Below are 27,024 nucleotides of genomic sequence, written 5' to 3'. Positions count from 1 at the left end.
TCATTGTGTTTATTTGTGTTGGGAATATTCTTTTTGGTTATTTCGGAATATTTAGCTGTTATTGCCTTTTTCCTCGCTTCTGGGTAGGTGATGTTTAATGAGTGTTAAATTTTAACAATTTCTTTTTCTTTTTTCCAGATTTCACAGTCTTTGGAGTAGGCACTGTGATTTTCTGTACAATTGGCACATTTATAAGTTTTTTGACAGTTGATATGATTGTCGTTTTCTCCACACCTTCCACAAACTGGCTGGCGTGTACATCGGTCCTGATGATGACCAAACTTTTGACATTTAAAGCAACGCAGTGGGTTGGGGATGTATGGTTCGACTCTTAGTTTCTCATAGGCTATTTTTATTTCTTGTGGAATTTTTTGTTGGTAAAAGGTTAATATATATGAGTGTGTGTTTATCATTTCTCCATTTTTTTTAATTTGAATTCTTCTGACATCCGTTACATTTTGTTCTTTTAGATTTGAACGGATTTCGTCGATGGAGCAAAGTGAAAGTTCAGGGCTTTTCACAACTCCTTTGCATATGTTTAGTGTTTTGTGAGGGTACGTTTTTATTTTTATATTGTCAAAATGTTTCCATTTCAAAAGTTCATCTGCCTGTGTTTTGGTAAGAATTTCTATCAAAAGATTACCATTTCTTAATTTTTTCACTAGTTTAGGTTTGACCCTTTCTGATAGTATTTTTTCTATCTTGAAGGGGGAGAGTTTGGTTAAAAGCACTTCTCCAATTGATTCCATTACTATGAAGTTTGGATAGTTATCCGATTCCTCATTCGTGTCACTGTCCGAACTGTCTAAAAATCTTTTTTTACTTGGGTTTTTATAACTCATATTGGGTTCGTTTTTTTTTAATTCATCATCCTTGCTCCCCACCCACCTTGGAGCCCTACTTGGGATGCGCACAGGGGGGAAGCCCATTCGCCCTGGCTACAACAGGGTTACAGGTATGATATACTTGTACATAATGTAGGCTTCGAGCACTCGTGTATCTTAATTTCTCCCATCCAAGTAAAATATGGGAAAGATCAGAGAAAAACATCCATGTCTAGTCCTTGTTCATTATATACAATTGACCCTCAGCCACCGCTTTCACCACTTGTTTGGGGATCAGTATTGATGGGGAAGTGTTGTGTATTATTTAGATTTGGTGTAGATTGTATGCGTATAAGTGGTGAGCTAGACATGACCAGCCGATTGATTGGATCGGGCCTCTCCGATCGCCCGTCTGGCCCAGTACGAGGCCAAAGTGGAGTGTTGCAACTGATACCTTTATTTCCCTAGGTATCAGTTGCTCAGCCACCAGGATCCTTTTCGTAGACATTACGGGATGCCACCTACGGCCAACAGGTGGCCCCATTGAGGGACTTTTACTCTCTGCAAGGGGGCAGTCAGTGTATTCTAATGCCCCACTGACGGGGTTGGGAAGTAGGAAAAAAAAAAAAAAAAAAAAAAAAAGGGAAGGGGGCTGTTGTTTTTGTTTTTGCAGAACATAATTAAGTTTTACAAAAGAGAATAGGAAACAAAAACGGAAAATCGATGTAGGTGCATTTCGTCTCAGGAAGCCAATAGACAGCCTGATCTGGTAGCACCAGAGTAATAATAGAAGCAATAATCAAACTCAAGAAAAAGAATGTCAAAAACTACCCGACGCATATACCTGGTGAACCAAGTGCAAGAGAGATCCAAACAATAATGCATGAAGTGAAGAGGTGTATGCCCAATACCAAAAAAAGTTGAAATCAAGACGAATTACCCACATCAGTGTGGGGTGAAGACGGGGGTAGGGACCACTCTTTGATGAAACAAAACTCTTCTTTCTCTAATTTACCATATTGTGAATTGTTTTGAAGTAGGTATTTACTTCCTTCTTACCACAAAGATGTGACACAAGATCGGAAGGTGGGTAAAGTTAAGCCAGCGCCCCTAAAAAAGGAGCACTGTGGTCTTTTAAAAATTCTCTAGGCAGCCCAAACCCATCAGCATTCCCTTGTAGAGGTGCCTTAGGCAGTAATCAATAAGCTTACTCCACCTGACTGACGGGAGACAACAACCTGGGAAGGTGAACCTCCTAGTATTATCCAGAATCACACATTAGCCTGACAGATACGTAGTCACTCCCTATTCAAAAATGGCCAAGACTATCCATCGACATTCCCTGGTAGAGGCGCCTTATTCCATCTGAAAGACGATAGGGTGGACCTCCTAGGACTATCCAGAATCACACCTCAGTCTGACAGATAAAAGTTTAGTCCTAGGATTAAGACTATGTTGAGAACGTATCCTTGAATGGCGTGAATATAACATACTCAAGCTGCGCCAGGCAAGCATAATTGTTTTGGAGTATGAGGCAAACAAAACAAGCCGAGACTTAAGAGGAGGAAAAAAAAAAAAAAATGAAAAAAGAAAAGAAAAAGAGTGAAAGCGAGGGAGAAAGAAAAATAAAATTAATCAAATGACAAAAAAAAAAAAGAAGAAAATGTGATGTAAAAGGAGCCCCCCCCCCCAAAAAAAAACTTTCATACACGCAGAAATAAATAAATAAAAATAGTGAGAGTGGTGTCACATGTGAAAACATACCAGTTTCCCATAAGCACTTCCGGGCTGCAATATTCCACAGTTCCGCAAAAGGTGGCAAACATTTCACCTGGCTTCATGTACGCGGCTGAACCAAAATCAATCAATTTAATGTGGAAGTGTTCGTTCACAATGATATTTTCGTCTTTTATGTCTCGATGGACAATCCCAGAACGATGCAAATAAGCTATAGCTGACACGAGCTGGAAAAAAACAAAAAAAGAAAAAAAATATTTTTTAATAAACATTGAAAGTATGGATGAGGGTTCTTTGGTGAAGAAGAATAAGATGAAGTATCAGGTTCAGTTCAAAAGGCCAAAGAAAATATGAGAGTAAGTGATAAAATGGACCTGAAGGAAAAAGGGGTCAAATAGCCATTCAATATACTACCTTTTTATCTTTCAGTTTTCATTCAATACTTGACATCAGTTCAATTGTGGATGTGGCCAAATTACTATTAATTGGAAAGTTTTTTTTTTTTGGAAAGGGAGGGGGGCATTTGTAAATATGGCGGTTGCCACTACCCTCTCTGACAAATTCTTAATTTCCGGTATTGTGGATACAAGAGTTATGTCCCTTTATCACAAAACTACCCAATGTTATATTGAAAATCTCAGGTAGTTTTGTGATAAAGGACGTAACTCTTATCCACAATAACAATACAATTTCTGAACAATGTATTTTGATTTGATTTTCAATATTTAAAAAACATTTTAATGTTATTAATAGTATCTATTTCTATTTTATTTTTAATATTTTAACAGTTTTTTACTGGATATACCGAATATGATTTTCAAGACATTTTCCATATTTTCAAGGATTTATCAAGGTAATAATAAAAATAAGGCCTTTTCAAGGTAAAAGTTAAAATTCAAGGACTTTTCAAGTCTGTGTGAACCCTGTGATGGTGTAAACTTATGTTTATAATATTAGACCTGGGGCAAATCATGGGGCAATACTGTTAAGTCAGAATGAGTGAATTAATTCCAAAACTTCCAAATTGCAAAGGGAGGGGGGAAATGATCATTCAAGTCTTTTTGTATTTGGTATCAGTTACTAAAAGTATTTATTTTAATGCTAGGGCTTCTGTTGTTTACCGAGCTTAACCACCACTCCCATCCAACCAACTATCTCAGTAAGAATTTTTCCTATCAACACAGCATAAAACTTTATTCCTCTTGTGCACTTAAAATCAAATGTTGCCCGGGTGTTTGTAGGTGGGTGTATGGGAGGAGTAATAACCATTTAAATATTATAAAAAAGATGTTAAAAAAACTTGGAAAAACCAAAATGGAAAAAAAAAAAAAAAAAAAAAAATGGCATAAATAAACCTGTCGGATTGAACCTGCAATATAACAATACTGTGTGTATGGGGGGGGGGTAAACTAAAGAATAAGCGAAGTAATAAAAAAAACGTTACCCGGGTGTTTAAAGGTGTAAAAGAAAAAAAAGATTAGTTTTGGTCAGGAGGCGGGATTGAACCATGAAGCCTTGACATGGAGGTGGAAACAAAAGCCAACCACTTAACCGTCTTAATCACAGTGTAGTATCTGTGATTCAGATGCTGCACTTCAATTTATTGTTCTCTATCAGTGGAGGAGAAATCCTTCACGACTGAGACAATTTTTATTTTTGTTCCTTTTCTCCACATTAAAAAACGACCCTGGTGTCTAACTCTGTCCCTTGGGGAGGCATTGTAAATAGGAACCACTTAATCGTCTCGGCCACGGGTGAGAATAATCGATTAGCGTGTTAAGTTAATGTTAAGGCTTATAAAGCGAGTGAAAGAGGTTTGATTGACAAGTAGACGCTAAATGAGGTCATCGCGGGAGTATTACGATGACGTGTCAGTATTTTTAGTTTTCGCTTCCCCAAAATGACGATGGGGGAAGGAAAGCAGCTCTCCATTTAAAGGGGATTGTCCAAATCGAATAGCAATTGTCTGATATAAGGAGAAACTCCACATTGATCAAAAGCCGATTGCTTTTTGGACATTTTGGCGCAAAAGATGAGAACACGAACCGTTTGAATTTAATTTCACCGTATTTATACTTAAAAGCCAAACAAACAGGCGACAGAGCGAAATAGCGCGAATCTTATAAAAATCGATGTAAATAAATCTAGACGTGCCTTCGCAAATCGTAGACATTATTATTTAGACGGTGTATAAAAAGGTTCTAAGACATAGTAACACCCTGGAAAATGCTGGCGAAAAAAGCCTTTGCGAGACATACATAAAACGATCACATTTTTGCTTTTATATATAGATTTTAAAGAGCGTTTTTCGCGCTCACTAATTGTTTAAATTACAATCGTTTTAAACTAATTATGTTTCTTTTCAGAACGTTTAATATAAGATGGAAAAAAAAACAAATTTGCACAATTTTCTTATTTCAATTCAAGCCAGGCTTGAAAAGCTGCTGAAACAGCTTGCGATATCAAAGAAGCATTTGCCGAAGAACCACTATTGAACGCACAGCACAATGATGGTTTAAGAAATTTCATGGTGGTGATAAGTCTTTAAGATGATGAGTGTAGTGATCGATCATCGGCTGTTGATAACGTTCAATTAAGAGTCTGAGTCAAAGCCAATCCACGAACAACTGTTTGAGAACGAAAAGACAAAAAAACTTGATAAATGGGTGCCTAACAAATGGAAACGCTGTTATGAAGTGCCATCTTCCCTTCTTTTACGCAACAAGAAGGACCCGTTTTTCGACCGGGTTGTGATTTGCGATGAAAAGTGGGGTTTTTACAACAACCGGTGGAGCTCAGCTCAGTGGTTAAATGTCAACGAAGCTCCTCGAAGCCAGAGTTGCACCAAAAAAAATGTCATGCTGACTGTTTGGTGGTCTACGTCCGATCTCATCCATTAGTTTTTTGAATGCAAACGAAACCATTACAGCAGTGAAGCACTGTAAACAAATGGATGAAATGTATCAGAAACTTTGACAACAACACCCAGCATTTGTCAACAGAAAAGGCCTAATTCTCCATGATAATGCCCAATTGCATGTAGCTAAATTGACGCTGCAGAAGTTGAACGAAATGGGCTATGAAACTTCCTCACCTGCCATACTCTCCAGACCTCTCACCTACCGACTCACTTTTTCAAGCATCTTGACAACTTTCTGCTTGAGAAATGCTCCAAAAACCTAAGTGATATCAAAAACACATTCAGTGACATCATCGTCACTAGAACTCAAGATTTTTACCTTACTGGCATAAATACATTTGTTTTCATTAGTAAAAGTGTGTTGGTTCTGGTAGTGCTTATTTCAATCAATTAATAAGATATGTTCACCTAAACTTAAAAGTTAAAAAACCGCAAAAACTTTCTTGTCAATCGGATATAAAAAAAGGAAAAAAAAAAGAAAGAAAGAAAACAAGTGTTCATTACCTGTCGAAAAATGTAACTATACAAGCCTTCATCCATGACGGGTTTGTGTTCAATAAATTCAAACAAATCCATTCCACTGCCATGCTTTTCCATCACCATTAAAACATATTCTTTGTTGAAAAATACATTCAAAACCTGCCGAAAAAGAAAAGAAAATTAATTCATAATTTGATAAAAAATTAAGTGCTTGCATCTTTTATGTTTATATTTATGCCAGTATTTTTTTTTTTTTTTTACTTTTGAGACACGAATAACGCTCGAAAGACAGCGTGTTCTTGTTGGCCATATTGATTGTTGGTTTAAATTATTGACTTGACACTAGTTCTTTTTCAAACCGAATAAAAGCTCTAAAATATGTTAAAACACACAAAACTTAGCAGGCAAGGAGAAGAGTAAATCATCTTGCCTTTGGTAACATTTATTTGTTATATATTTGAATTCCCCCTTTTTGTTTGTTGGCTTTGTTTTGGCTTAAAAGATATTATGATAATATTGAAAGCTTGAAGAAATTTGCTTATATATATATATATGTATGTGTATATATATATATATATATGTGTATATATATATATATGTGTGTGTGTGTGAATTTGTATAAAATTATAAATTTAAATCTATATATATATTAAAAGTGACTTCATCTGTATGTATTTTGCAGAATGGTCTCTACCAAACTACTCTTAATTTTTGGTCTACAGACTTACAAACTTGATATATAGGAGATTCGGACCTGTGGAACAAATTTGATTTTTAGTTGATAAAAACAGCTGATAAGGGGGCCAAAATTGAAAGATTGGAACTTGGCAGGTGTAAGTTGACTTCAAGTGCACTTCTATGTGTGCACAAATACACATTTATGTGTTAAACTGTTCATTTTTAAAGTTTCGATATTCATCTCTCCTTATATCATATAGTAGCGAATACTGCTGGAGAGCTAAATGTTTTGATTTCGATTCTAGCTGATGACATCAAAGTCATTTTTTTTTTTTTTTTTTTTCAACTTTTGAAATCACGACTATATATTGGGTATAATATAATAATCAATAAGAAATTTGCATAAATTTAAATATCATATTTAAGTATATTTTATGATCAGGCAATCTTGGTATTAAGATCCCGTCCCGCCTACACCTGTTGAATGACTTTACTGATATTAGTTATTTCCAATCTTTAAAAAATAAAAAAAAAAGGGGTGGAGGGTGATAACCTACATACAAACATAAAATGCCTTAGAATATCATTATATAAAGAATATAAATATTAGGAGTCCAACGTATGATTCTTGTCCAGAATTTCCCCTATATTAAAAAGTAAAATTAAGAAAAATCTGTATGATGTACACAACCATAATGAAAAAAATCCACATAAATTAATCACATAACTCTAATAAATGGAGATTATTAAACATCAGATTTATAGAATATCAAAGGGATTTGCTTTTTAAAATCCTTTATGGTAATTGTTTAAATAATTTTTTTTGGTTCTTGTTCAGAATTACCCCCTATATATAAAAAAATTTTTTTTTTTTAATCTGTATGTACATATTCATGACAAAAAAAATATCATTTCAAAAATCACATAAATTGATTCATTAGTTTTATTTTTAAAAATAAAAAAATCAAATTTTATGTCCACCATTTTGAAAACAATCTAAAAAAAAAATTTATTTTATAAAAAATAAAACTATTTGATCAATTTACATAATTTTTGGAGTTTTCATTTCGTCATCGGTACATACCTCATATAGATTTTTCTTTATGTTTGTTTTTTGATATAGAGAATTCTGGACAAAACCCAATGTATTTCCTTTTTAGAAGCAGTGATTGGGGAAATCGATTTTTTTCAATCAGAAATTATCAAGGTATATTTTTTTCAATTTTTAAAATAAAAACCTGAAAAACGTTTGTTGCATACCTGAACAATATTTGGATGTGAAATGTGAGATAACAAACTGACTTCGAGAGGAATTCGGCCCAAGACGGGATCATCTCGCCAATTTTCAGAAAGAACTTTTGAGCGAAGTATGTATTTGACAATGACCTGAGAGAGGAAAAAATAGTTTACATTTTGATAATTAACAAAATATTAAGCTTAACAAATTGAATGGAGAATTTGTTCAGATTTAAAATATCATTGAGTGTAGGTACAGAATAGTTAAGAAAGCACCCTCTTCCATGTTAAGAATGGTTTTCTAAACAATAAAATTTATTTAGAAACACATTCATAAAGATGAAGGGGCTTTATGACTATTCTATATTTTCACCCACCACTCATAAAAAAGATCCCCCTTCCTAGCACTACAAGGTTCCACAAAAGACAAAATTCTGAGTCTGCTATTTGCATTCTTTGTATCAACTCATCCAAAAAGCTTAGCCTATGAAATTCAAATGTTTTCAAACTAGGTAAAACAACTGTAAATGTGTTTCTTACAAGACCTCAAAGTCTTCAAACAAATCTTCACACACTATGCACAATGCCTCAAGCAAAGTACAATGTTCTGCTCACTTAATATAATCTATATAAATAAATCAGTAGATGTATGTATGTGTGTGTCTGTGAAAATATTTAACCAATAAACTCTTAAACTACTGGTTACATGACACCGAAATTAACAGGAAACAGTAATCATATACGAAGGATGGTTTATAACAAGTAAAATCTTTGTTTAGATGAATGAATGAATGAATGTGTACAGAAATATATCGGCAAGTTGAAATGCAAAATGTTCATTTCAACTTGTCAACATACTTCTATCACTTTTGTGCATGTGCAAATTCATTTGTAGCTTGAAGTGGTTTAATTTTAAATCTTTCTTATCTATCTGTTGATAGCTCAAATGATAGGGAACATGGACGGAGCTTCTAATTCTAGCAGATGGTATCCAAATCATTTTTTAATCTTTTGAAATCAGTACTATATATTAGGTACAATATAATATTCAATAGAGAATTGGCTCTGTAATAAAAAGTATAAAATCTGCATGAATTAAAATATACTTAAGTGTTTTTTTATGACCGGGCGTCCTCCACTATATAATATAATTGGTCGTGTATGTTTGCAGAGTCACAAATTAACTTTATCTCAAGGGCAAAATTCCCTTGATAAAAAATTATTTACTTACCAACATAATGCGCCTTACTAGGATGGTATCATGGTGCTATATTCTTTGAATTTTCGAGGTATATCTCATCTTCAGGAAGAAAATTTTTTTAAATATGTACAACCAATGTGTAGAGATGTATTGAGGCTTGGAGTTAGAAGTTGTAGAACAGCAGTAGTATAGGCTCACAGAGGCTTTTAAATTATTGTTGAAATGTGAATCCGCATTTATATTTTTACTTTCACCCCAAATAAGGCATATTGCCATTTGGACATAAGGGGCTACTAATTGGGACCATGTCTAAGAAAGATTAAGATGTTGGTTTATGCTGTATTTGAACTTCTGCATATCAGTACAATTTGGGAAGCAGGTAATAGGAAGAGAATTCCAAAGTCTAGCTGTTCTGGGAAAGAAGCTATTTAAGTGAAAAACTTTGACATTTAGGGACTTCAACAGTGAAGGGTGTGATTTTGTTGCTAAGTAGGTTTGTCGAGGATATGTACGCCAAGGGGGTAGAAGAGCAATGAGTTCAGAGCACATTCCATTAAAATACTTGTAAAACATTCCATTAAAATACTTGCAAAACAGGCACAGGGATGTAACATTGCAACAATAGGACAGGGGTTGAAGCCTAGTTGACAAATTGCACCAGCCCAGATGTGGCAACAATACTCCATACATGGATGAGTGGTGGTTTTAGAGATACAGGATACTCTCAGATGTGCACAATTTCCTAGCACACTAGAGGGAGACCACCTTCCTTGCAGCAGCCTTTGCAATGTCCTCAATGTATTTGTTCCAGTTCATATTTCCTGTGAATGTTAAGCCAAGGAGTTTGAAGGAAGAATTCTCAGGTAGGGTGTTATTTGTCATGGATATCGTTAGTTGGAGAGGTCTCTTTAATTGTTAAAGGAGAGCAGCTTAGTCTTACTCGCATTAAATGTCACCATCCATCTATGTCCTCATTTTCTAATGATTCAGCCATTGTCTTGGATTTGTGTACATCTGTTCTTCCCTCATGCATGTTATAGAGCATTGTATCATCAGCAAATATACCCACTTCGGACACAATATTATCGGGGGGGGGGGTCACTGATGAATATCAGGAATAATAGTGGTCCAAGGATTGACCCCTGGGCCACTCCTGCATTGACGTTATGCTGCTTGGATGAATGTCCATCAATGACAACCTGGATGGTCCTATTGTCTAAAAAGGATCTAATTATATTTAGTATCCGTCCTGTTATACCATATGATTTGATTTTTATTAGCAGCTCTTCATGCCAGACTTTGTCAAAGGCCTTGGATATATCGAGGACTACAACACTGGCTTTACCCGCCTTATCCAGTGCATGGTATATGCGTTCAGAGATGATTGCAGTAGGACAACATTTCCTAAATCCGTCCTGTTTGTCAAAAAGATTAGCTTTTGCAAAGTAGTGGACTAGTGCTTGATTGATTAGCATCTCAAAGATTTTAGAGAAGAGGGGGAGGAAACTTAGGGGGCGATAATTGAGAGGGTTGATCCTTTTGCCAGAATTCTTGCACACTGGTACTACAGAGGCCATCTTCCAGCTATTAGGGAAGCAAGATTCAGCAAGGCATTTGTTCTAAAGTTTGGAAAGTATGGGGCTAGCTTAGCTGAGCAGTTCTTAATTAGTATAGCAGGGATGAGATTAGCCTAACATGCCTTGGAGGTCCAAGTTTTTTATGACATCGTGGACATGTGAAGGGGGGGATTTTCAGATCATCAATTTATGTTTGATATTAAATTATTGTTATAATTTACCAATTCGACACATTATGTTGATATGTAAATGATTTAATAAAAAATTATTTAAATCTTTTAATAGTTATTTATTTTTACCTTGTCTTATACCAACAGTGTTTTTCTACAAGACTGCATGTCAATCTTAAAACTTCTTACACAATATATATATATCAAATCTTAAAGATTTCCTTAACTAGATCCCCAAAATAAAAAAAAATGAAAGAATTTAAAACTTGCCTCCAATTTCGTTGACTGTTCCAAGGATTCCACAACGAAACCAAATGCTCCATGTCCAACTGTACGTAAATTCTGATAGTTATCATCAAAAGCTTTACAGGGGGGGTAAGACTCCTCGATTACCTCAGCAGTTTTGCCACCCCCGAGACTGCTAGAAGTATTGACCTGGTAGAAAAAAAAATTATATATAAAAATAATCCTTAGAAATCAATAAAAAAAAATAAATCAAGTGCTTTCTCTTTCCTTTATATTTTTTTTTTATTTGTATAATCATCATTAAATTCGGATTTAGTCAAATTCAAATAAATATTTCTTCACATTATTCGGATTCATCAAACTACTGCTACCATCTTGTCATTTTCATGTTTTGGTCAATGTAACCTCCGACCTTCTTCAGGTGTATCTTGCCAGACTTGAGAATTTGGACAGAATTTCTAAGGGAACCATTTATTTACTTCATGGAGGTAGCATCTGAATTACTCAAGACCTTTATCCAGTCATGGCTGATGGAACAAGAGCATACTACCCCGTGAAGTAAAAAAAAAAGGGTTCCATTCAAAATTCTGTCCAAATGCCTGAGTTTGACAAGATACACTTGAAGGTCAAAGGTTACATTGACTGAAACATTGTAAAAATGACTCTGAAGATAATATGAATAACCAATCCTCATTTCAAAAACTCAGAAAAGAAAGATTTCTTCCGCGGATATATTTCTCCAGAACAATTCTTGTTTGTTGCTACTTTTTGGACTTTTCTCATACCTTTTGAAAAGCCTTCACTATTTTTTCAAGAGGTACAAAAAAAAAAAAAAATGTCCAGAAAGTAACAAGAATTGTTTTGGAGACATATATCCAGGTATGCATTCTAAACCATACCATCTATGCAATAAAGGAAACACCAAGATGAAACATTGAGTTTTTTTGGAGGGAAGGGTGTCTTTTTTATTTCATAGATGGAATGGTTTGGAATACATGGTCATGCATTCATAGTTAGGAAAAAACTTACCTGTGAGTCTGAAATGCCCATCGAATCATCATTAGAACTACTGGGGATATCCAGGGTGAAACTAGTGAGACTACTTTGATTCAAATCCTGACTAACCCATAGACAGAACATCAACTCTCCAGTTTCTAAATGCATCGGATTTACACTGAAATTTATACCTGTGAAATTAAAAAAAAAAAAAAAAAAAAAAAAAAAAACAAGCAATTACTATTAAGCAACATGTAAAAAAAAGAAAAAGCTGAGCATGCAGGGTCCCCCTTCAGCAGTGAAAAATTCCTCCTCACGATGACTAATGTTTGTGCAAAATTTAAAAAAAAAAAAATCCAAAGTGTGGTTATTAAGAAAAGTGCAAACAAACGAACAGTAGTGAATTAGTACGTCAATCCCTCCTTTGTCAGGGGATCAAAAATGGTACATTGCTCATGCTTCTTCTTTAAAGGATTAAAAAAATTTTTCAACCCTACATCCTGGAGATGGTGGCACAATAAAAACACCAGTTTCTGGTCAGCCACTTAATCAGTTTAATGGTAGACATATCAACCAGCATTGTAATCCTTTTCTTTATTGGATCCTTGAAGGGCTTGCATATTAGTTAACATGTTTGGAACTCAGGAGATTGAACACTGGAGGTGGGATTTCTTTGAAGCTTGGTTTGTTGGAATATGATGATTGATAACTAAATTCGATAAATAAAACCATATTACAAAAAGAAAGAAAAAAAAAAGCGATCATAGACAGCTAATGTACTTTCTAACTTCGGCATAACGCCACCAAAAGTGATGAAATGCAAATCAGTTCCTTCCCTTTTATTATTCTTCAGTATTTCTATTGTGAAGCGATTTATTAGAATAAAATATAAGAAAAGGACATTATTGAAAAGTATACAATAAAAATTAACAAAATTATACAGATAAAAATAAGTTTTTTTTTTCAAGAGTCATCTGCAAGAATTCCTATGTCGGCAGAGAATCAAAACCAACTATTTTGTGAATATTATGTATCAAATAATTATTTTTTTGTGATGTTTGAAATCGTTATTTTGATTTCAATAATTTCATTTGTTATTTTGATTTCAATAATTTCATTTTTATACTTTAACATATTTATTATATAAATATTATTAAATATATTATATATTTTATATTAAATTAAAAAACCCCCCAAAAAAAACTTATATTTTAATACAGTAGCATGTGTGTTATTTTGTGTGTCATGCAGACATCTTTTTTCTTCAGAGTAACTTGTTTTTATGACTTTCTATTTCTTGTAATAAATAATTTTACCAATAATTCTTCATAAGTTTTGGTTTCTGTTTCGATTATAGCTGATGGCACTCGAGTCATCTATTTTTTTTATAAATAATTTTACCAAGAATTCTTCACAAGTTTTGGTTTCGGTTATAGCTGAAGCAACTCATTTTTTTTTTTTCCTTCATAAGTTTTGATTTCGATTCAAGCTGATGAACCCAAGTCATGAATATATGTTTATATTTTTGAAATCAACTTTATAATATAGGAATTGATAGAAAATGGACGATAAAAATGTATACAAAATCTGCATAAATTAAAATATCATACTTAAGCGTATTTTACAACCGGGCTATGTCAGGTATCCTTGCTAGCTTAGATAAATACTTTTGCGGTTTTAACAAAAGAACTACAATAACATCAGGGCATCTCCATTTCTGCTGAACATCCACAGAATGCCAACATCAATATATTACATATAAAAGAGTCCACAGGTCTTGCTAGTTTTTATAATTTCATAAACATATTTCTTATAAAATTATGAATAAAATAAAAACTTTAATTTTTACAAATTTTGTTATTAAAAGTGCAAATAAAGACTAATTCTGTTATTTTGATATAATCTTGTTAATTTTTATTGTATACTTTTCAATAATGTCCTTTTTCTTCTATTTTATTTCAATAAATCGCTTCACAATAGAAATACTGAAGAATAATAAAAGTGAAGGAGCTGATTTCCTTGTCACTGCTTCTCGTAGTGCTACACCGGAAGTTAGGAAGTACATTTGCTGACTATAACCAAGAAAGCACTTTAAGAGTAAAGATGTATAAAACTCCGCAAGAAATGAAGAATGACTCACTGATGAGGGAAGCATCTTTGTGCTGACAAACACCAGCAAAATGACCATCAACATTTTCATCCAAAGGACTAAGATTTTCTTGGACACACAAATCTTCCAATTCTGTTACACCATTGCTGTCCATGCTTCTGTTATGTCTCTGTAAAAGACTGTTCCGAAGAGCCGCTTTGTGGTAATTTTCAGCAGCTTTCTTTTCTCCCAAACCCGACGATTGTTGGAGTTTATTTTCGATTTCAGGAGCTTGTTCAGTTTCAGGAGTAACATTGATCTTTTTTGGAAAAGCATTTGGTTTATTCTTGCGTTTGGCATTATTTGATGAATTTGTTACAGAAGAATGTTTCTTGCTAGGAAAAAAAAAGAAAGAAAAGATGATTATCATAAAAATTTGTGATCGATGTGTTAGTAACAAAAAAGCACAAAAAAATATTAAAAAAAAAGAAATAATTTTATCCACAGAACAAAAAGTTAAAATAAATTGTTTATCAAGGTGTGGCAGTAACAACAATATATTTTAGAGTTAGTTTTAGGAGCGGTAACGAATATTGCAACAGTTTACAAAAAGTTTTGGGTTTGTGACAGTTGAGGACAGTTTACAGCTGAACACAGGTGGTTGCTTGGAGCAGATGGAAATGAGCTAGCATACAACTGATGAACACAACCTTAGCAGAAGACTCTAGCTGTAAACCTTAGCATGTAGAGGGTTAATGGTGTCACACACAAGCCCCAAAGTGCAACTGATATTTGCAAAATGTGTTGGAGTTTGTGTTATGTTTTATTTTTATACTTGTGAACCACTGATTGATCCTAAAGTCAGTTTAGACTGAAAATCTATCACTCCATTTTTTTTCTAGAGATATTTCTCAGTGTACAATGATTTATAATTGATCAGTGTTTGGGGGGGGGGGGTGAAATATGAGTATGTGATACTATCGATGTTACATCCCCCAAAAGTCTTAAGAATTTAAAAAAAAGTTTAGTTTGAAGAATTTCTTTGAGCTTAGCCAGTTCAGTTTTTGTTTCAGAGTATAATTTTCTAAAGGCATTTAACTGTCAGCAGATTCAAATTTTCACAATTCTCTGCTTTCAGAGCAAGGGCATCTGCTGATGAAATTAATGACAATTTTCTATTCTCATTTTCTTATTTGTTTTTTTCTATCTGCTCAAAGTCTGCCTTTCTCTTGAGTTTTTGTCTATCAGTCTCTTCCCTTTGTTTTTCTAGGTACAAGTCATACCTTTGTTTAGCCATGAAGCTTGAAACAATGAGAGAATTCGTTATCATGATCTGACCCCCCCCCCTCCTGCTGCCTTGATCTGATCACAGATGATCCTCTGTGCCACTACAGTCTCATTTTTTTTTTTTCGACACTTTTTTGCAATCTTATTAGCAATTGTCAGGGAACATTAGTCGAAATACATTTCCAACATGTTTGTTTGACCGATATGATGCTTGGTCACTTACAGTTTTCAATGTCCACAAAATCTCTGCTTCAAGCGTGTCATTCTTTGAAGCGATATCCAAAACAGTTCGATTTATAGCTTGTATCTAAAGTTCCAGTTTGTGGCAGGGCTGAAATTTTACACATTGATTTAGGTTTGTCACTTGAAGTTGATAGTTTTGGAACAAAATTGTAAAATGTCAACTTGAGTGCTGATTCCTGTTTGTTTTGTGTTTAATGCCAACCACATGCGATTCCAAGATTCTTTCACTTTTGCTCAAAACAAATGTCTTTACCTACAAAACAATATGCCTGTTGACAATCATATTTACATATGAACCACTTATATTCGGCCAACCAAGTGGGCTTAAATATTGTTATTTTCTCCATTGTAGATTGGTTTACACTGTACTTTTAAATTCCCGATATTGTGGATAAGAGTCAAGTCCCTGTATAACAAAACTACTTGATAAAGTAGTTTCATGATAAAGGGACATAACTTTTGTATCCACAATACCGAAAATTCATAATTCAAAACTAAAACCAAGTTTTGTGATAAAGGAACGTAACTCCACAATAATATGATGCAATTTCAGAACAATGTATTTCGATTTTACTTTCAGTATTTAAAAAATATTTTAATAGTATTTTTATTAGTACTTAAATATAATTTAATAGTATTTATTTTGATTTTATTATTTTTATTTATTTTATTATTACTATTCTGATAATTTTTTTTAATGGATATAAAAAATACAATTAAAAAAGACATTTTCCATATTTTCAAGGAAATAGATATAAAACCTTTTCAAGGCAAAAGTCAAAATTCAAGTTTGTGCAAATTCTATGCCTTGTTTGGAATAAAAATACTGCATTTTCAGCTTTGATAAAAGAAAAAACCGAAAATAAAAATAAATGAAAACTAACCTTTGAAAATTAATTCCATCCTCATCACTGTCCAAATCCAATGAATGACCACCGGGCAGTGATTCTTTGTTCTGGTACTCTTTTTCGATTTCTCGTTCAAAAAATTCAAAACTGTCTTCATCAGAATCTAAAGTTTCTGGGGAAGCAATCATTCTTTCGACTTTGCTCTTTTCAGAAAACCGTTTCCTTGGAGAAGATATCTTTGTGTATTTCCAAGAAACAGAAGCCTCATCACAATCTTGGGTAAGGCTTTCATTTTCTGCATGGGAGACATTTGGCAAAGAGCTGTCAGTGGAAGAGTTTTCCTCTCTTAAACACAGACCCTTTGGAGGAAGTACATTAGCAACACGTTTAGCGGTGGGAAGACGAGCCGGACTGCAATCAGAAGTGCTTGCTTTGCTAGATTCGTTGTCTTCGTCTTCTGTATCTGCAGAACTATAACCAGTTAATGAAGATTCACAATCGACACACAATGCCTCCATCTTTGCATCGATCAAAGCCAGTTCTGGCTCGAGTTTGACCATCTCTTCAGATGAAGTATTATCATCTTTGGAGTTTTTTAGGGACGATAATCTGGCAGAAGATGAAACGCTATCATCTGTCATCGGTGATTTCGATATTAGATTCTTTACAAAATTTTCTTTATTCTCAGAATCTTCAGCAGACGGACAAGTGATTTTACTCGACCGCGATATTTCAGCAGGCAAATCTTTCTCAGTTGTATTTGGCTTTTCACTTGACAAATTCACAGCAGCACAAGACAAAGGTAAATCTTGGTTCTCTGCGGTTCTTTCATGTTTGACTTTGGTTTCAGATTCACTAGAAGTCTTTGAATCTTTGCCGAGTTCTGTTTTAGAATTGAAACCATTATCTATGTGAGGAACAGAATCCTTTGTAAGTGATACAGAAGATTGCTGAAATTCATCACCCGAACTAGATTCTATATCGCCACACTGAGGATTGTAGGGTATTGATTCGCGTGGTGAATGTTCAAACGGCATCCTCAGATCTTCAAAGGAATTATCACTGATTTCGTTCAGTTTTAAACGGCCCGACATTCTGTATGGAGTTGAAGAATCTTTTGGTTTCAGGCCTTTTGATAAACGGCTTTGTCTTTCTTTTGCAGCCAAGCGATGATCAAATGTTATGTCACTGAATCTTCGTTTCTCAGCAGCCGTTAAGTCTGGACAATGAAGTTTTGCACCTGGAAGAGAAAACAATTCTTTTCTTTATTAAAACACACACACACACACACACACACACACACACACTAGCACGCTGCCCCGCATTATATATTATAAATATACTTAAATGATATTTTAATTTATGCAGATTTCATATTTATTATTATAAAGTAAATTCTCTATTGCTTATTATATTGTACCCAATACATAATAGTGATTTGAACATTAAAAAAAAGAAGAAAAAAAGACTTTGGTGCAAGAACCAAAACCAATTACAAGTATCTTCAAAACTTTTAGACCAATTAAACCCAAATATTGACCATATATTCAAAGTTTTGTCAAAATCGACATAATCAGAGTTATCCTGGAAAATCTATTCTGGCAAAATTTACTTTCACCATGACTAATGTTTTTTTTTTTGTTTTTTTTTTAAATCCAAAATTGTGGTTACTGAGAAAAATGCAAACAAACAGGAGTGAATTACTAGGTTCGATCCCTCTCTGTCGAGACCAACATACTACTAGTATTTTCCTGATGAAGGGTTAAAAATTAGAATTTAAATAATGTGTTTGTTTAAAAAAGAAAAAAAATTCTGCATTTTGACTGGTCTAAATTATCAATTTTTAAATCTCGATGCATTCAAACAGTTGAAATATTTTCACTCATAAAAATATATATTAGGAAAAAAATTGAATCATATTTGTAATTACCTTTCTTTTTCATTTTGTTAGAAAACATTTCTCCGATTGATGAGCGAGTCATGCTAGAATTCACAGGACTAATTAGTGTCACTTTGTCAGGAACATTTGTTGAAATGATTGAATAAAATTCTGGGATGAGCAGACTCACATTCTATAATTGGAAAGAAAATAAAATTAGATGCTTGTACAAAGTTATTAAAATATATGATGTACATACTCTTGATGGAAAAAAAAATTATACACCAAAAAATGACGTAAATTGATCAAGTAGTTTATTTTTTAAATGAGAAAATTAAATTTTGTGGCCAAATGAACTGCAATGATTTTGTAGCATCAGTTTCAAAACAAGGGGAATAACTCCAAGTAATTTAAACTTGCAAGATTTTAAGAAGTCATTTTTAACATGGAGGCATAATAAAAAAAACTTAAATTTGCTTAAAAAAAAAAATTACTTGAATTTATTTTTTAGAATATATTTTCTTTCAGTCATGGGTACATTACATGATACAGATTTTTCATTATTTTTTTTTAATACAATGTGAATTCCAAACAAGCACCAGAAATTATTTTAAAATGACAAATAGGGTAGGTAGACGAAAAGGTAGAATAGGCAGAGAAAGATTGACAGTGGGGATGTGATACTGGCAAACATACATATATTCATTTACACACACACACACACACATATATATATATGTGTGTGTGTGTGTGTGTGTGTGTGTGTGTCTTAATAAGGATGCTTATGTTTACTATCAAATTACATAAATTAAATGACTCAAAATCCTCTAGTCTTGAAATTAATCTATTTATAAAAATTATTACATTTTATATACACACACATATATATACACATATATATATATACACAATGAATAAATTACAAAGACCACAGTCCAAAGTTCATGATGTTGACCATCTTATAATTTATTCCTTTAATTCAGTTTCTAAAATTCAAAATAATGTAATGGAAACAAGGTATTTACAACTTCTTTCAATTTTCGGATTTTATTCATGTCAAAACGCATTTTATTTCCCTTTTGACGAATTGATCATTGTTATTTCTTCTGATGAGTTAAAGGCAAAATAGATTCACTGATTGATTTTGCGCTATGAAACAGATACTGTCAAGAACTGTAAATGTCAACTGAATTAAAGGAATAAATTCTAAGATGGGCAACATCGTAAACTTTGGAACAGTTTTTTGTCATTTATTCACTATATTGCTCTGTGACAGATAGAGTAGTAGCCAAATGGCCAAAAATCTGAAAAGCTTGATAGCAAGAGTGAATGAAACAGATTAGTGCTGTGCCCAGGACTAGGAGTAAATAATCTATTTAAAAAGTTATTTAATTCATAGTGTTATTCTCACCCATTATCTAGAGTGGATGGAGGTCAGAAGTGTATGGATGCTTGAGGATTTAGAGGAAAAGAGAAGTGGTGGTATTTGCTGGGATGTGAGTGGCCACTGGGAAAAATTCTGATGGATTCTCCACTCACCTAGAAATAGGATGGATGAAGATGTAGGGAGTGCACCATAAATTTCACAATTCCACCACCAAATTTTTTTCAGCAAGTTACAATTTTGAAAAGTCTTCTACCTCTGCTACCCCATCTTAAATTGTTTGAAATATGGCAAAATTAATAATCCAGAATGAAGGGAAAGGGAAGTGAGATAAAACGAAGAACGAGAGAGAGGAAAAAAAAAAAAAAAAAAAAAATTAAGCCAAAATTCATGCAGAAAGGACTGACCAGGAGAAAATGAAATTCGAGTTTACTTTTGGAAACCTTGCTCTCTTACGTTGTCCTTTAGTCCTTGTATTCTATGAGCGATATTTCTGACAAGAGGAAATGATTTACTATTTTCTGAGTTAAAACCTATCAGTCTAACATTTATCATTGGCTAATTTTTAACCTTGAAGCGTTTTTTTTTTTTTTTTTTTCTAGCTCCTTATATCAAGTGGCTCATGCCTTTTCTGGAGCGATTTCAGGAAAAAAAAAAATCCACTTTTTCTGAATTCCAAAAATGCAGAATTCTGCTAAAAACTAAAAAAAAATTAACATCTCTGTGCTTTACCTTTCCAACCAGCTCCACACTGGAATAACCAAAAAGCATGAGAGCAAAATGATGGTTGACACTGTGGATGGTCCCATCAGGGAAAAATGTGATCAGGCCTGTAATACTGGAAAAGACGCAGACAATTGCTTCGTACATTTCTTCTGATTTGCTAAGTTTACGACAGCAACCTGAAAACAAGATAATAAAATAGATGAAAACATCTTCAAGAAAATTTTTAAAATCAATTTTTAAATTCAGTCTCCAAGGTGACTGACTTACTTCAAACACGTTTCTCAGCCCCCTCCCCTTTTTTTTTTTTTTTTTACTTTAGGCTGGCAAAGAGAGATAACTTATTTTTAGATTTTTTTTCAACAATTGAGCATTTGATTTTCACCAGTTTTTTCTTTTGGTATTTTTTAAGCATTTGTTTCTTTTTATCACAATTTATAAAAAAAAAAAGTGTACACATTTTATTTTAATGAATATTTTTAAATAAGTGATTTTTATTTACAAAATTTTTTTTTTGGAATGGAAACTAAAAGAATTTTTATATTAATTCGGGCGTGTGCAGATGTAAAAAAAAAAAAAAAAAAAAAAAAGAAGCCGTACGTAAAATATAAACAAAGCATTTTATTTACATGACAGTTTGCGGATACAGAAAAAGAAAACTCTTAGGAACCTGACATGTTTCTGTTACATTGAGTTGAATTTATTTTCTTCAAGTTATTTCAGTTTCATTCTTCTTTTAAACATTAAAAAAAAAAATTGTTTTATTGTTTCTTTACATGAAAAACTTTTTTTTGCTAAAATCAATTGTTGAAATCTTCATTAAGAATTCTCGCTGAACTTGGAAATCTTTCTGTCAAACTCGCAGATCTGTACAGAATTTCAAACGGAACCTATTATTTAATCTTGCTCTCCTTATGTCAGAGGTTTTAGAACTTTTAGGTTGTGCGTCAGACCGGCACCACTTGTATCCCTGCATCAAACTATTTGTACTTTAAAGACAAACTAAAATCAATTCCCTTCCCACAATGCAACAGTGATCTTATTTTTTTTATCAGACTATCTCTGATAGTCACTTACTCTTATGTGTTCCTCCTTCTTCATCTTCGCAAGATGACGACATAGCAACTGACTGAACATGAACACTTAACGGGAAGACAGACCCATCCAACGATCGTCCGGTTGCTCGTTGCTTCTTCACATTCTGAAAACAAAACATTCAAAATTTGATTTAAGAAAAACAATTTTTTATTCTTGTCCAAAATCCCCCCTATATTAAGAAGCAAAAATAAAGAAAAATTTGTACGGTGTACATATCTGATAAAACGAAAATATAATATTTGAAAAATCATGTAAATTGATTAGGTAGTTTAATTTTTATAAAGAAAAATCTAAGAGGGAAGGATAGTTTGCTTCTGTACAAAGTATGTACCAGTGACAAAACAAAAATATATTAAAAATTCAAATTGTTTAAGTAGCTTAATTTTTATAAAGAAAATAATTTTTAAACAATAAATACAAATTTCTAAGCATTTTAGACAGGTGTTTTTACTGTGAATTGAATGGAGTTCATTTGAACACCATATTTTTCATTGTATTTTATATACACTTACGGATGTCATGATGAAAAATAGCACTGGTCAACAAATTTTTATTTTTTTTCTTTGGCAGACCATCTAGGAGTGTTTTCTGGGGTTTTGAAGGTCGCTGATTACGAATATAACATTGGTTTTGCCATATTGGCTCTAGTTTAGAAGATACCGATAGCCCCAAATAAGCCTAAACTGCTAAAATTCTCCCTGAAATACTTCAATATAGAAGCAGTAAATAATAATTTTCTGATATTATTGAATCATTATAATGATTATGTATATATTGAAGTATTTCAGGGAGAATTTTTATATAATTATTTATATAGGGAGAATTTTTATATTATTATATACTGTAATTACTTAATAACATGTTCCATAAATATAGTTGCAGTATAAATTAAACAGTAATTAAGAATTTTCTTTTTAATTCCACAGTTGAAAATGAGTTCTAGAAGATGTTGCAGATATGAACCGGATGTCTTTTGTTACATCTGTGGACAGTATATGATGGCACAGCAAAAGAGGGATATTACAGACTTTGTCAAGAGGGCGTACAAAGCATACTTCGATATGATACTTGGTGACCAAGACAAGTCTTGGCCCCCACATATGGTGTGCAAAACCTGTGTAGAAAGTCTCCGCGGTTGGACCAACGGTAAGCTGAAGTTGAACTTTGCTGTACCAATGGTGTGGAGAGAGCCCAACAATCATTTTGATGACTGCTACTTCTGTCTCAATGACATGACGGGGTTTAACAAGCACAAGAAAGCAAATTGGCAGTATCCGAGCCTGGATTCTGCTATCCGTCCTGTTGCGCACTCTGAGGATCTACCTGTGTCTGTTTTCACCAGTTTGCCTGAAATCGATGAAACCGAAGAGATTCCAGCTGATCTTTCAATATCAAGTGATGATAGCTGTAGTGACTATGAAGAACCCTCAAATGGCCCTCAGCTTTTCAATCAATCTGAACTTAATGACCTAGTGCGAGACCTTTGTTTGTCGAAGGAGCAGTCTGAAGTTCTTGCATCACGACTCCAAGAGAAAAACATTATTGATTCTGGCACAAAAGTAACATACTATAGGACAAGGGAAGGCAGCTTGCTTCGTTTCTTTTCTAAAGAAGACGACCTGGTCTTTTGTAATGACGTTTCTGCACTTCTTAACTGCATGGGGATCTCATCATATGACCCAGAAGATTGGCGTCTCTTCATAGCTCGAAAGCAAGTCTAAAAATTTTACTTTTGCACAATGGCAATAAGTTTGCTCCTGTACCAATTGGCCATTCTACCAAGATGAAAGAAGAGTATGATGCTATCAAATTTGTTCTTGAAAAGCTGAATTACAACACTCATAAATGGCTGATTTGTGTGGACTTGAAAATGGTGAATTTTCTGCTTGGTCAGCAAAGTGGGTACACAAAGTATCCCTGCTTTCTTTGTTTGTGGGATAGCAGAGCAAGAATCCAGCACTGGAGAAGGGAGAACTGGCCAGAACGAGAAAGTCTCGAAGTCGGCACAGCCAACGTCATCAATGAGCCTTTGGTACCCAGGGATAGAATCATCTTTCCTCCATTGCACATAAAACTAGGGCTCATGAAGCAGTTTAAGGCGTTGAACAAGGATGGGGATTGCTTCAAGTACATATGCAGGCAATTTCCAGGTCTTTCCATCGAAAAAGCTAAAGGTGGCATCTTCGATGGACCTCAGATTCGAACGCTCATGAGGGATTCTGACTTCACTAATCATATGAACACGGTTGAGTTAAATGCTTGGGTGTCCTTCACAGATGTATTGACAAACTTTTTAGGAAATCACAAAGCTGACAATTACAAGCAATTGGTCCGTAAGATGCTTACTGCATACGGAAAACTAGGGGCAAATATGAGCATTAAAGTTCATTTCTTGGTTAGCCACCTCGACAGATTTCCTGGTAATCTTGGTGATTACAGTGAGGAGCAGGGAGAGAGATTCCATCAAGTCATCAAAACAATGGAAAAGAGGTATCAAGGCAAATGGGATGAGCACATGATGGCAGACTACTGCTGGAACCTTTTGAGAGACTGCCCAAAAGTTGCTCATAAGCGAAAATCGTATAAACGTCAATTTTAGTTTTGTGAATAAAATATTGTTTTGTGTGTTCATTGTAACTAAGAATCTAGTGTATAATGCTTTGCATTAATTTATGATATATAACTGATTATGTAAATGTTTTTTTTCACTTGGAGAATTAAAATTCAGCAAATTTTTTGTATATCCTCGAAATCTATGAAAAGTGTTCAGTTATAGGATAAATGAAATGATGTTATATCTAACTTAACTTGTTAGATTGAGATTTTACACTGTCTTTGTGGTTTAAGATTATCATAAAAATCAATATCTGACATTTATGCACTATTTAGCCGTTTTTTGTACGTTTAGCTATGGTCGCGAATGGGTGATTTCAGACAAACGACCCCCTGTGATATCTCAAAAACTAGAGCCAATTTGAAAAAACTAATGTCAGATTCGAATTCAGCGCCCTTGAAAACCCCAGAAACCAGTCTTACTTTGCCTGCCAAAAATATTGTGTTGACCAGTGTAGTCTATGAATGAATGGGAAAATGTAAAATTTATGAAAAAAAAAATTAAAAAAACATGTATGGAGAAAAAAACATGTATGGAGAAAAAAAAATGAACAAAGAAAAAAAAAAGAACGAAGGAAAAAAAAGAACGAAGAAAAAAAAAGAACGAAGAAAAAAAAAGAACGAAGAAAAAAAAAGAACGAAGAAAAAAAAAGAACGAAGAAAAAAAAAGAACGAAGAAAAAAAAGAACGAAGAAAAAAAAGAACAAAGAAAAAAAAAGAACAAAGAAAAAAAAAGAACAAAGAAAAAAAAAGAACAAAGAAAAAAAAAGAACAAAGAAAAAAAAAGAACAAAGAAAAAAAAAAGAACAAAGAAAAAAAAAGAACAAAGAAAAAAAAAACGAAGAAAAAAAAAACGAAGAAAAAAATGAACGAAAAAAAAAAGAACGAAGAAAAAAAGAACGAAGAAAAAAAGAACGAAGAAAAAAAGAACGAAGAAAAAAAGAACGAAGAAAAAAAGAACGAAGAAAAAAAGAACGAAGAAAAAAAGAACGAAGAAAAAAAGAACGAAGAAAAAAAGAACGAAGAAAAAATGTGAAAAAAAGAAATTATTTTAATCTCCTGAAAATAAGGTACACTCTTTTTGCAGCTAAAAAGGTTCTTTTCAATGAAAAAAAATTTTAAAAAATAAAAAAAATTCTAAAGATAAACTGATAAATCTCATTTTCGATAAACATGAATAAAACAGTCTTACTTTGCTTATTCGGTAAGAGGAGTTGGGCAGACGAAAGCCTGGAATAAGTTGATTGATGTGTAAGCCAACAACATCTTCAGGATCGTCGAAACCATAAAGATGAGACAGTTTCTCTTCACAACTCAAAATTATGCCCTGGAAAGAAAAAGGAGAGAAACGGAAGATTAAGCATAAAACAAGATAAAACGTTGAATTTATTTAATTCATTTTTTTTTTTTTTTTACTTTATTTTGAGAGTTTTAACTAAATTATTTATTTGTAATTTTTTCATTATATTAATTTACATTTAAAAAGATTCTTTAAAATAAACGAATCATAAAATTATTTTTTCAATTATTCAATTGGGGTAACAGGGCCAAGGAAAACATCGGAGGAAGTGCTAAAAATGAAGTTCAGAGAAAAGTGGATAAAGGTTAGTTTGGAAGTCAATATTTTAGAGTCGTCCAACACATGCCAGCATGTAAAATGGACACTAAACTAAATATGAATGCAAGGAACTTGTCGTTACTAAAGAGCAGATATGTTGACCAAGAAAAGAGTCTATTAGGTGTGTGTATGAAGTGTGACGTATGGACGATATGAAATCTGATCTAATAATTTGCATTTTAGTAATGGCAAAAGCTCCCTAAACTTACTTCTGTAACATGAGTCCATACGAATGCATGGGAAAATAGCAGCAGCAAAGGATGGCCAGCTTGCAAAGAGATTAGCAGCAGTGGCAGCCGAAAAAAGTACATATGCAGATTAGGATTGGTTGGTTGTTTTACGGCATATCAACCCTTTTGGGGTTATTTAATGCCGAATCAAAAGATTTTGAAAAAAATTTTTTTAATAGAATATATTTGTTGTATTCAAGTCGGTTTCTATTTAACCCATAGTTGGGACCCTAACAAGTACTACCACTCCGGGTCAGAGTGGACCTGGGAGCAATGGTAATTAAAGGGTGGCTCGCTCCACACTCCCCAACCACTGGATATAGTTTAAGGTCATATCCAGGACCGGCAGATTTAGAAGTGCACGCCAGAAAAAGGAAAATATGCACCATGTAGTGGGGAGAAGCAAAATGCATGTCGAAGAAAATGGACGTGTAAAGTCGAAGACGAGAAGGGGCTGCTGTGGCTGGCATGCGATCTGAGGAAGGAGAAACGCAATCCAGCTAGATGGACATGTGGCAGCAAGAGACTTTTTAAGTTGTGTCAAGACGGTAAGTAACGGTAAAAAAAAAAAAAAAAAAAAGAAAAAAAAAAAAAAAATCAACCCAGATTTTTATTTATTTCCTTTATTTGTAACGGCCATGTCACACTCCACTGATTGGAAAAATAATGAAAATAAATTATTATTCAATCTTTTTACTGTTATTTATTATTCACTTCTTTTCATTAAAAATTTAAAAAAAAAAAAAAACTATTTTAAATATGGATCGATCAGCAAAATAAAGACACCTAAATTATTTTATTGTTTGTCCATATTTAAGAGCAAAATAATTTGTATCCTTATATTGCAAAACACACTATTTAATTTTGCAGTAAAATTTGCTGATCTGAAAAGAGGGATTTGACAAATGTTTTTTTCCTGATCCAACTGTTGTGAGTTGTTGCATCTT

At 33.4% G+C, this 27,024-nt stretch overlaps 1 protein-coding gene across 1 annotated transcript in view; it reads right to left on the bottom strand.

Moving 5' to 3' along the window:
- Positions 1-2,527: 2,527 nt before the first annotated feature.
- LOC145243726 (PAS domain-containing serine/threonine-protein kinase-like) overlaps positions 2,528-27,024 on the bottom strand; it is a 112,979-nt gene continuing 88,482 nt past the window's right edge. The window contains exons 7-17 of the mRNA XM_080106778.1: positions 25,422-25,556; positions 21,596-21,719; positions 20,528-20,697; positions 18,463-18,604; positions 16,569-17,772; positions 14,206-14,549; positions 12,099-12,256; positions 11,094-11,258; positions 7,900-8,025; positions 5,986-6,120; positions 2,528-2,788 (exon numbers count right to left, since the gene is read on the bottom strand). Coding sequence (XP_079962904.1) covers positions 2,528-2,788; positions 5,986-6,120; positions 7,900-8,025; positions 11,094-11,258; positions 12,099-12,256; positions 14,206-14,549; positions 16,569-17,772; positions 18,463-18,604; positions 20,528-20,697; positions 21,596-21,719; positions 25,422-25,556 — 2,964 coding nt within the window. The remainder of the gene's footprint in view (positions 2,789-5,985; positions 6,121-7,899; positions 8,026-11,093; positions 11,259-12,098; positions 12,257-14,205; positions 14,550-16,568; positions 17,773-18,462; positions 18,605-20,527; positions 20,698-21,595; positions 21,720-25,421; positions 25,557-27,024) is intronic.

This window comes from Euprymna scolopes, chromosome 22 (assembly GCF_053919585.1).
Source record: "Euprymna scolopes isolate OS-2025 chromosome 22, ASM5391958v1, whole genome shotgun sequence".
NCBI lineage: Eukaryota > Metazoa > Mollusca > Cephalopoda > Sepiida > Sepiolidae > Euprymna > Euprymna scolopes.
This window is presented reverse-complemented; position numbering and strand designations above follow the sequence as displayed.